Source organism: Sinocyclocheilus anshuiensis, unplaced genomic scaffold, assembly GCF_001515605.1.
Source record: "Sinocyclocheilus anshuiensis isolate Anshui unplaced genomic scaffold, SAMN03320099.WGS_v1.1 scaffold143, whole genome shotgun sequence".
In the NCBI taxonomy this organism is placed as follows: Eukaryota; Metazoa; Chordata; class Actinopteri; order Cypriniformes; family Cyprinidae; genus Sinocyclocheilus; species Sinocyclocheilus anshuiensis.
The window spans coordinates 876,420-888,869 of NW_015548197.1; the positions used below are offsets into that span (position 1 = coordinate 876,420).

Below are 12,450 nucleotides of genomic sequence, written 5' to 3' on the forward strand. Positions count from 1 at the left end.
GCGAGAATAAAAGTTATGCCTTCTTTCTTTGCGTGAACATTTGGGCGGCGTTATGCAAATCTTCCCACATAGTGAGGTAGATACGTGGGGGTGTGTTAGAACGAGCCATTTTAGGTAGGTGTGGCTGACTCTTAACTTTTATAAATAATATCTCTTTGGATTTGAGACTTTAGTCTTTGCAACTTTACAGATCTTCTTTATGCACCAAGAGCTTGTAACACTTCAAAGAGAAAGGAAAAACTGAAATCGCATCATATGACCCCTTTAATAAATATCCTAAACTGAACATCTCAGCACTGATGGCATCATGAACATATTCATTGTGACCAGCGGATGGCAGTATGTTGACAGGTTAATTAGTAAAAGCTTCATATCAGAAGAGTTCAGGCACAGGACGACTGATACTCTTTAAACATGACTCACTTTCTCCATAGCAAAAAAAAATACAAAAAAAGATCTCTTTAATATCTTGATTGTTTCTCATAGATGGAGACTTTTGCTGAAGTCTCGGTAAACTACAACTTTTAAAAAATATTTATTTATTTTTTTCACCCTCTCAACAATAATTTTTTCTTTGAAGCTCCAGGGTTCTCACTGTCTTGGAAAACCTCTACATTTTAAAAGTGTGATTTCTAGACCTGAAAAAGTAAAATATATATATACACACACACACACACACACACACACACATCCTTGTTGGTCCTGGAACAACATTTTTGTCAATGAGACGTTAGAAACAGGGAGAAAAATAGGTTTTGAGTCTGGATTGAAGCTTGAAATAGATCATTTATAATTAATTTATTTGGAAAGTTATGCAGTCGAGTCAGTTGTTGATGAATCTTAGACACAAACAACAGACTTTGATGTTGAATGGTCATGTAACGGCCCTTCCTATCAGGCCAAGCCCCTGTCCCTTCATGCGGGAGCAGTTTGGAGTGGTGTGGTCTCCTCTGCAGAGCGCCGCCTCAGTGCCGCACCTGCACAGGTTAGTGCTTAGCCCCGCCTCCTTCTGATCCCGTGACCACTCAGACGCACTTTCACTCTGTCCGATAAAAGCACTGTTAAACTTCACTACAAAGCATCCTGATGCACGACGACCACCTCCACCACCATCCTGACTGAATCCTCACTGAACTTTATTTATTTATGTATTTATTTTATAGCTTGGTCAAGTTGGTCAGAACTGTTCCTCTGTGCTGCACCTGGCTCTCGCTCGCTACTGAAAATAAAATCAAATGTTACTAGTGGAGTGGCAGAAAGGAGAAGGATGTAAAGGTTTCCTCTAGGGCTGTCCCCCTAATAAAAATTATATTAGTTGGTTAGTCAAAGAAAAAAACAGTTGGTGTCCGTGACAGACAAATAACGGCTGGTCCTTACAGTATATTGGGCAGTAAATCCAAATGATCGCCTATTCTTCAGCGAGCACAAATATGGCTTATCATTTGAAATTGAAACATGTAGCCTAAGTAGAAGCAGCTTTGCACGGCCGCTCGCTCTAACGTTAACTGAGATAAATGTGTGCTATTAGGCGCATATTCAAGTGTTTGTGCGGAGTGTGGAAGCTGTTTAGAGTGCTACTGCGTGACATGCAGGTGCCGGAACGATCACTGGTTTCTCCTAATAATAGTGGAAACAAAATAGGGTACGCCATAATTTTTGCTCATGCGGATAAGAGTAATACATCATTCGAAACTGTAAAGAGTCTACTTTTATTTGTATACACTCACAATAGCAACAATATGTTCTGATTTTGTAAAATAAAGAAAACAAACAGAATGCGCTTTCTGCCGCCTCGGTCTCTGCATCACAAAAATGAAGCGAAACTCAGCATCTAGGCTACTTGCCTCACAGACATGAGATATATATCTAAAGTAAGCTTGAAATGTCTACTTTAAAATTAACCAAATGAAATAGAAAACAAATACTCTCTGATTATGTACTCTGTATTAAACTTGCATTTCTCTCTGAAGGCTTGTCACTGTGGAGATGGCGAGTCAGCATCATCAACTTCATCTTTGCAGCTGACACTGACTCAGAAAGCACTTGTTTATTAATAAGTAATTAAAATATCTCCCACCCATAAATATTTACATAATTAAATTAATATAAACGTGCAATTAGTCGACTAATGGCTTAAATGAACGACTAGAAAATCAGGGGCAGCTCTAGATTCCTCAGGGATGTTGATCAGCCGTTTCCTGCACTCATTCTCTGGTGTTTGTGTGTGTTTCTCTCAGCCGTATGCCATCTCTATGCGAGGTCTCCACCAATCGCAGCCTGGATAACTTGGACTGTCTGATGGGAGCGGATGAAGCAGGTCTGCTGCATTGGGACGCTGATGGGGGATTCGGTCAGCGCTGCTCTACACTGGGACGAGGGTCCACCATGGGCCAGGTCACAAACATCATTTCATTCATTTCAAGTTATTAAAGCATCACTGTTACTATTATTATTGATATTACTTGGAGTATGTATATGTTTTTAGTGTAATGCACAATGAAGTAGTGCATATTCTTACTTAACAACTCCCAGAGGAACGTAGCAACCACATAGCAACCCCTGAACACCCTAGCAACTACACAGCAATGCACCATAACAATGGCTAGAATGCGCTAGTTACCGCAACCTAGTAACCCCTAAGCACCTTAACAACCACATAGCAACATCATAGCGAGCCCCAAAGCACTCTAATAACAACAAAGCAACAGCAAAGCAAACCCTAGAACACCCTAGTATCCATATAGCAACACCATAGAAACCCCAAGAACACCCTAGTATCCACATAGCAACACTCTAAAAACCACATATCAACCATATAGCAACACCATAGAAACCCCAAGAACACCCTAGTATCCACATAGCAACACTCTAAAAACCACATATCAACCATATAGCAACACCATAGAAACCCCAAGAACACCCTAGTATCCACCAGCAACAACATTACACCTGCTACATATACACTACACACCAGCCACAACATTACACTTGCTACATACACACTACACACCAGCCACATCATTACACCTGCTGCATACACACTACACACCAGCAACAACATTACACCTGCTGAAGAACACCCTAGTATCCACATAGCAACACTCTAAAAACCACATAGCAACACCATGGCAACCATATAGCAACACCATAGAAACCCCAAAAACACCATAGAATCTGCATAGCAATGCCATAGCAACTTCTAGAAGAACCTAGTGGACACATAGCAACTCCAGAACACCCTAGCAACACCATAGCAACCCCAGAACACCCTAGTATCCACACAGCAACCCCTAGAACACACTAGTGACCACATAGCAACTCCAGAACAACCTAGCAACCACATAGCAACACCATGGCAACTCCAGAACACCCTAGTATCCACATAGCAACACCATAGCAACCCCCAGAACACCCCAATATCCACATAACAACACCATAGCAACCCCCAGAACACTCTAGTGACCACATAGCAACACTCTATAAACCAAATAGAAACACCATAGCAACCATATAGCAACAACATAGCAACTCCAGAACATTCTAGCATCACCATAGCAACCCCCAAAACACCCTAGTGACCACTTAGCAACTCCAGAACATTCTAACAACCATATGGCAACCCTCTAGAAACCACAGCAGCCAAGCATCCTAGCAGAGAGTTTTGCTCTGGCACCGTCTCTCACATTTTCTTCTTCAGATGTAAAATATCTCTTGTGAATGTGTACGCTTTGCATCACAGAGCGAACGCTGAAATGTGTCAGAGAGGTTTTGCTGATTACTTAACCTCAGGAACGGAGTGTTCCAGATTAAAATGCTGTAAGACATCCTTAAGCTAGTCTAAGGAGACGTGAAGGGTGGGAAATCAGTTCGAGGGCATGTTATCAGGACGAGATACTCAAGCGTTCGCTCTACTGATGGAGACATCAAGACTCCTGAAGCGAGACGAGGCTCTGAAATGATTTCTAAAGAGGAAAGAGAATTGATTTTTTCGAAGATCTGTTTTGCTCAATGGGATAATGTGCTGTGAAGACTGATGGATGATTCATGGAGAAGTTGTTTCTGAGATGCAAAGGGAAAGAAGTCAGGAAAAATGAGGACAACAGCTAATTTGCAGCACTCATAAGTATTTTTCCTGGGAATTAGCTTGTGATTTTTTATTTATTGAGCTCTTCGGTATGGTTTGGTATGTGTATCTGTTGTTTGTTTGTCTTTAATTGTCAGATTTATCCTTGACAAACACACACAAGCCTCCTGTTCTGTTGTGTCTCTGTGAGATGTGTCTCCTGCTGGACAAACACTCTCTCTCTACTCTTTACTCTGAGGCTTTGAGATTATGAACCGTGATTGTGTTTGTTTGCAGGTTAGTCTGGAAAAGACTTAGATTTAACCGAATCATTTTGGAGTTGATAGACTCTCTGAGGCATTTTCTCTGCATTCTGCCTGATGGATTTGGAGCAAAACAAAGGGGGAAATTATATTTAAGCAAAAGGAAAATCAAATACTTTTTTTTTTATTACTTGCATAAATATTAAAAACAAGCCTTTTTAGGACATTTAAGAATTTTCTTCCTTTTTTTTTTTTGCATTATGACATTTTTCATGACAACATATTTTCATGACAACGATGCACTGTCTGCCTTAAATTCTCATTACTGTAATGCAGATATTTTACTTTTGTAATTTTCAATAGGGATTCTCATTAGATTCAAAATAAAACATATACTGTATTACTGTATTACAGACAATTTACTACGGCATAAATGAAAACCCAGACAAAAAATACTATCATGTTGTATAAATATTTTACTGTTTAAATAACATGTCATTAGTTTTTTCCACACTACAGTATTTTTTTAAAAATATCATAAACAATAAGGCCACAGTATTATTAGACCTAAAACAGGATTAACTTTTCTGTAAGTAAAATATACTTTTTTCCTATATATTATATTATGTAATACATATTTTTGAAATAATTTAATTACATTTTTTGACAGACAAATACAAAACAATACACATAATGTTTTTCTTTTTTTCTACAGTTTTCCCAGTTGTGGGGGATGTTTCTGAATGATTTTTTGCTGAAATATAGTCTAAATTCCAAGCATTTTTATATCAATTTATAAACCAAACTCCTCATCCACAGACAAGGATCAGTACAACTGTGAAAGGAATACATTTAAGGATTTGTTTTCTCATGTCATGCCACAGTTGTTGCATTAGACTGAATGGAAACCACTCAAGGAAACCTGGCGTTTCCTCATGTCTGCACGACAATGCATCAGTCCACCCTAAAGCGCCGGCTGCATCTCACCCCGTGCGAGGTGCGTTTGTGGGTGGGCAGCGGTCGTCTGCCCCGCAGGCCTCGAGCGGGACATTTCAATGTGCACGTGTCCTTTCAGGTGAAGCAGGGCTACCGGAGCAGCGCGGCTTATAGCCAGCTGGACTCTCAGGCGGTGGAGGCCTTGGATCTGCCCACACCCACCTGCTTCCGCTCCCGGAGCCACAGTTACCTGCGCGCCATCCAGGCCGGATGCTCTCAAGACGACGATACGGGCTCCGTGGACTCCGACGAGACACCACCTATATCCTCATCTATCAGCAGCTATAACAGTGCCACCGGTGAGTATTAAACACATGCAAGCGCACACTCATACAGGATCACATTCATGGACCATGGATCATTCCTTAAATTCTCATTATTGTACTGTATCCAAACATTTTACTTTTGTCATTTTCATTATTTTCAGTAGGGAATCTCATCAGATTTTAAGTAAATATACATACTGTATTACAAATAATTTACACCAGCGTAAATTAAAAGCCAGACAAAACAAATCATGATGTATTTTACTATTTAAATAACATCTTTAACATATTTTTAAATATCATAAATGTCACAGTGCAAAACATCTTATAATTTTTTCTTTAAATAAACTTACAGTACCGTTCAAAAGTGTGGAGTTATTATAATTTTTTTTTTCTTTTTTTGAAAGAAATTAATACTTTTATTCAGTAAGGATGCAAATAATCAAAAGTGTCAGTAAAGACATTTACAATGTTAGAAAAGTTTTCTATTTCAAATTGATGTTGTTTTGAACTTTGCCGTTAAAAAAAAAAAAAGAAGAAAATAAATAGACCTGGTTGTCGTGTATCACAGGGATAGTTCTGAATTTGCACATGCAGAAACAAGGGTGTTGATAAAGTAGACAAAGTCCAGGATAGGCAACATAATGTCCAGATCTCGTGGACATCAGTGATCATGATGTCATTTTATTGCCTCCAAAGGTGATGTCAGTGCAATCAAACAGGCCTTGTTTATCTTTCTCAGTAATAAAGACCTCAGTGTGAAGTCGGATCTCTTTTGCTTTGAGAGGTCCGCATGTGGGCAAGTCCAGACAGATGATCTGGAATCATGGTGTGAGGGTAAAAACAGCCGCTAGACCATGTCGACTGTCTTAAAGAGATAGTTCACCTGAAAAAATGAAAATTCTCTCATCATTTACTCACCCATTTCATCTCAAAAGGCTTATATAGAAGTGCATGAGACACATGGACTACTTTGGTCTATTTGTGGAGACAGACAAAGGCTTTTGGAAGGAGCTGATCCTTTCATTTCATGTGGTCAAGATTGTGGAAGTTTGTTTCCTCCACGGGATAAAAAATAAAGGTAATTACGACTTTTTATCTCACAATTCGGACTTTTGTCTTGCAATTCAGAACTACAAGGTATAAACTCGCAACTGTGAGATATGAATTTGCAAATCTGAGAAGGAAAGTCTGAATTGTGATATATAAACTCAGAATTGCAAGACAAAAAAGTCTGAACTGTGAAATAAAAAGTCGTAATAACTTTTAATTTTTTTTATTCCATTGTGGAAAATAAAACAGAATTGCGAAATCAGACTCAGAAATCAGAGAATTTTTTTTTCAGAATTGCGAGATGTAAAACTCAGAAATCAGAGAAAAAATAGAATTGTGAAATGTCAACTCAGAATATAGAGGAAAAAACAGAATTGTTAGAAAAAGACAATTTCCAGATGTAAACTAGAAGTCTGAGGAAAAAAATAGAATTGTGAGATGTAAAGTCAGAATACAGAAAAAAACTGAATTGCGAGAAAAAAATGAGAATAGCAAGACGTAAACTCAGAATACAGTGGGAAATAATTTTAGAAAAAAATTGAAATACAAGATGTAAACTCAGAAATCTGAGAAAAAAACTAGAACTGCGAGATCTAAACTCAGAATACAGAGGAAAAAACAATTGCAAGAAAAAGACAGAATTGCAAGATGTAAAATAAGCAATCTGAGAAAAAAATAGAATTGCGAAATTTAACTCTCAGAATACAGAAAAAAATCTGAATTGCGAGGAAAAAAACATGTGAACTCAGAAATCTGAGAAAAAAATTTAATTGTGAGATACAAACTCTCGATTGTGGGTTCATAACTTGCAATTCCAACGCTATCTCACGACCGATTCGTACGTATTTTACGAGGTGGCTAATTCGTACGAATTCGTACAACCTCACTCGTACGATTTTGTACGATTTGTCTAGGTGTAGGTAGTTCGTACAAATTCATACGAATTGTGCAACTCGTAACATACGTACAATTTAGCACAAATCGTATGAATTTGTACGAGTGAGGTCGTATAAATTCGTACAAATTAGCCACCTAGTAAAATATGTACAAATTGCCGTGAGATCGGGCTGGCAATTCTGAGGGGGAAAAAAGTCAGAATTGATGTAAACTCACAATTATGAGTTTCTAACTTGCAGTTGTGAGACATAACATAAACTCACAATACTGAGGAAAAAGTTAGAATTGCGAAATGGAAACTCACAATTGAGAAAAAAAGTCTGAATTTTGAGATTTATAACTTGCAGTTCTGAGGGAAAAAAAAGTCTTAATTGATGTAAACTCATAATTATGATTTTTTTTTTTATTACGTTAAGCTTCCATACAAGATCCATTAGACAGCTGCAGTCATAACATTCATAACGTCTCAGATGACCACTGCCAACTGTGTCACAGCAAGATGTCTCTCTCTCTCTCACACACATAAACAAAATCTTCTGACCTACATTAGCACTGGTGGTGTCCTGCGGAGATGAATCCTTCAGCTTAACGGCTAATGTTTCTCAGCCCATCATGACCAACTCTGGCAAAACTTCCATCCACAAATTAAACCTCATCGTAGCAGGTTTTCAGAGGAATTAACCGACATCAAGCAGATTAGTTTGGCACAAGTCTTGATAAACCAGCAGCCACTAGGCCTGAGTCTGATTTTTGCAGTTGATCTACTTTATTTGTATTGCATTTTACTGTATTTTGATAGGTCTTATGATTTAATATATGAAAGGTGGACAACATTCCCATAATTTCATGATGGTCTTGAACAGTTTTGAAAAGGCCGACCGCTTGTGTAAGAACAAAGCACAGTTATACACTCAGAATAGCATATAATGAAATCTAGTCTATTTTTGGAGAGGAATCTGGCTAATGCTATTTAGTTTAGGTAGCAAGCTGTCAAGAAAACCAAACCTTGGCCATCTGTTTACCACTTCTGCACTTCTTCTGCATTAAAAAAACAAAACCTGTGCTATTTTGCCCAGTCCATGGCTATGTTCGGAATAGCATACTACTCTCTTGTGCACAGCAGTTCTGATTGTGATTTTTTTTTCAGTATGCATACTATAAATGAGCAGCTTACTGCATGAAAAACTGTATCCCAGAATGCAATGCGCTTGACTTGACCTTCCATTTCCAGCGTGATGGATGAATCAGAAGTAATATGGGCATAAATGTCTTCCATTTGATCAGAGTGCCACATTTTAAAGATTTTTACACAAAATCGGATATCTTGCTGAATTATAAACATACAGTATGATGGGGTCACATGACCACAATGTAGAAAAATACTTTTTTTTTTTCTTTTAGAAAAGTAATATTCCTTTGAATGAAGTAAAACATATGATAAATGTAAGACTAGGATGCAGTTCATTTTAACACTTAGAAATTGTGACATCTCAGATTTACATTTGGTACTTCAGTACTTTTAAAAGCAAGTACTTCTGTACTTTTACTTAAGTAAAAATCTGTCTTTACAACCTTTCACTTGTAATGGAGTAATATTTGACCAGCAGTATCTGTACTTTCACTTAAGTAATGGAGTTGTGTACTTTGTCCACCTCTGTAATCTAATAATAATAATATAATAATAACTTTATTTTTATATAGCGCCTTTAAAGCCATAGGCACTTTACATAATAAAACAAACACATAAAAATGACAACACATATTTAAAAGAACAGACTAAAACATAAAATTTAGAATAATCAAGAAAAAGCTAACCTAAAAAAAAATGAGATTTAAAAGTACATAGATTCTGTGCATCTCTGATTGTAAGAAGGGAGTGCATTCCAAAGTCTAGAGGCGTAGGATGAAAAAGCTCTGTCCCCTCCAGATCGCATGCAAGCGTGTCTGTCGAACAGCCATTAGCTTGTGAGGAGCACACGTGATGCTTGGGTGTATATAAAGTTAAAAGTGCAGACACATACTGAGGGGCCCGACCATGTAGTGCCTTATAAGTGAGCATAAGCATGCCTGTAGCCAGCTATGAGGTCACCGAGGTCCGGACCAAGGTGTACATTTTTCATGTTCAGAAATAAAATTTGTTCTCTGAATGAAGAATTTGCTACTTAAAGCTCCTTATATGAGTGTCTGCATGTTTAGACAGTTTGCAAGAATGTTTAGCGTCAGTGGTATGAAAATGATGTATTGACGCTGGCGGTTCACTCAAGAAAGAACGAGGCTGGAGAGAGTTGTGAGTGAGGGCTAGGGATGGGCGTATCGATCCAAAGTATCGATATATCGATACTGACGCGAGTATCGAAAGTATCGATACTCAAATATATTATATATATATATATATATTATATATATATTTGAACCATGTGTAAACAAAAATATAACCTAATAAGTTACAATTAAGGCGTATTGAATGTTAAAATGCGTTTTAAACATAAAGTTAAGTGCTTATCATTACCCATTTTACTCTTAGTAATTTAATAATTTAATACATTTCATAATTTAAAAGTTTAGTTCAGAAGTATCGAATCGGTATCGATATCGATGATACTGCCTTGAAAAATATCGGTATCGTATCGAAAACAAAAGAAGTGGTAACGCCCATCCCTAGTGAAGAGAAGGCAAGCTGGGATTCTGTGTGACGCACGGACGGCGATTCTGATTCGACCGCGTCAAGCACGTACGCCCCGCCCACCAGCCAATGAGAGCGCGGTGAGTGGACGCCTCGAGCGCGTCTCTCTCCAATCCCGCGTCCTGGAAGCGGATTATCGGATCGGCTCTTTTTTCCTCGACTCCTCGAGACGTGGATGGTGGGGATCCGTTGAACGGAAGGATATTAAAGCGGGTGGGTTCGGAAGCATCACAGAACAAAAAAAAACAAAATAACCTTTCAGTGGATCTTTCAATCGTTTTTTGTACGCGACGCGATGGAAGTACGCCGTCGACGGCGATCGCTTCACACACAGAGGAAGAGGAAAAGGTGTGTGGATTTCTGTACGCGGCGTCTCGAGCGCTGGTTTTGGCATGAGCTCGAGGTCGGAGGACATCACGAATAATAACGCCATTAAACGCAATTAAGCGCCAGACATGCATTTCCGTGGATCGCTTTAGTGTTTCATTCAGTGATATTTTGATTCGTTAGCAGGTTAGCTCACGTTAGCATGTGGCTGTGGCTTGTGGAGGTGTGTTTATGTTGATGCATCTGTCTAGACAGGCGAGGCATGACAGAGTTGCCTACCTGAACGTGACAGCTTGCACTTTTTTCATGCTAAAATGCTGTTTTAGAGCGTTTCGTGCGTTGCACGTGTGAGATCTGAATCCAATCCCACGCAAAGGCCGGTTTCTGTGTTTTGAATCAGGTCGAATGCCATTGTTTGCATTGCAAAGTCAGGGAGAGATAACATAACATTTGAAAAGAGCATGCATTGTTCTTGCTGCTTCTTCTTCATGCTAAATATGTAAAGGATGCAGGATTCATATCTAAACCCAAACATAAGTTACTCTCCATTGCATGGAGAAATGCATTAATATTTTTGAAGTTTACAGCCATACAAACTAGTTTGTCCTACTTTCAGCAGACTGCTTCTCTTCTTGGTAAACACTGGCTGTGCTTTGGAGAGAAGATGTGCACTTAATCTAAAAACACGTCCTAATAAGGATTACAAGTTTGAATGGGATGAAAAGAACTGGCTCTGTCTGTGTAGTGTAGTCTGTTACATGTCTTTGCATTTATGACTTGTATGGACCAAAGGCAGATTTATAATGGCTGGCTCTTTAAACCAATTTCACTCAAATAATGTTCTGAAATTAAAGTAAAACTAGTTTTATCTTCTTAAAGCAGTCTGGTACTTTTTACTCCGTTAGCTCTGTAAAGCCTGACATAGGAAAAAAAAATATATATAAATATATATAGGGTTAAAGTGATTGTGGCGAACTTAGTTGATGATTTCCAACATGCTTTTAATCATTTATTCACTTGCATGTACATTTTAAACCTGTATGCTGTTATTTTTCCATTGCAGCACAAAATAATTTTAGTTCTTATGCATAAGACAACGTCCAACAGGCTTTTGAGGAATGTTTATCTCTCGATCGTCCATTGTATTGTGTTACATTATGTTTTAAAACTACAGAGCTTTTTATAATAAAACTAAGCATTTAATATTGTCAATATTATGTAATAATTAACATTATATCATCTATGCAATAAAATGCCTGTTAAGCATCATAAAACTAGTCCACATTTACTCATGCTGTATATTTCGTGTCTTCTGAAGTCATGCGATGGCTTTTTAACGCATGTGGTCACGATGAAGTGTCATATGAATAAGAGTTGCGTAAAGATACGTCAGAATTTCTCCTTTTGTGTTTCACAGAAGCCACAGTGCCTCGGTCTGGTCTTATTTTGGATGCTTGTCCTCTGTGTGTTCGCAGAAAGGCCATGCGAGGTTTGGCCGGGGCCCCGGGGCCGAGCGACTGGCTCTAATGCTGTTAATCTGGAACTGAGCCACAACTGTGTCATAAACTCATATCCAGAGGCGGATAGTAACTAAGTACATTTACTTGAGTATTGTACTTAAGTACACTTTTTGAGTATCTGTACTTTACTTGAGTATTATTTTTTCTGGGAACTTATGACTTTAACTTCACTACATTTGAAAGACAAATATTGTACTTTTCACTCCACTACATTTCTATCAAGGTCCTCGAAGTAGAAAGTCGTTACTGTGTAGCAGCTTTGAAAGTCAGTAGGTGATTTTTTTTCTTCTCTAAAACGTGACATTCTTTTTTTCAGACAGTTTATCAGTAATCACTCTTGTAGGGCTACATGAAGAGATTTCCCAGCATTTTTTGAACACTG

At 38.2% G+C, this 12,450-nt stretch overlaps 1 protein-coding gene across 1 annotated transcript in view; it reads left to right on the top strand.

Annotated features, from left to right (window-relative positions):
• LOC107653199 (disks large-associated protein 4-like) overlaps positions 1-12,450 on the top strand; it is a 165,954-nt gene that overhangs the window by 131,265 nt on the left and 22,239 nt on the right. Inside the window, exons 5-8 of the mRNA XM_016439866.1 lie at positions 858-985; positions 1,971-1,993; positions 2,192-2,394; positions 5,402-5,621. Of these exons, the coding sequence (XP_016295352.1) occupies positions 858-985; positions 1,971-1,993; positions 2,192-2,394; positions 5,402-5,621 (574 nt within the window). The remainder of the gene's footprint in view (positions 1-857; positions 986-1,970; positions 1,994-2,191; positions 2,395-5,401; positions 5,622-12,450) is intronic.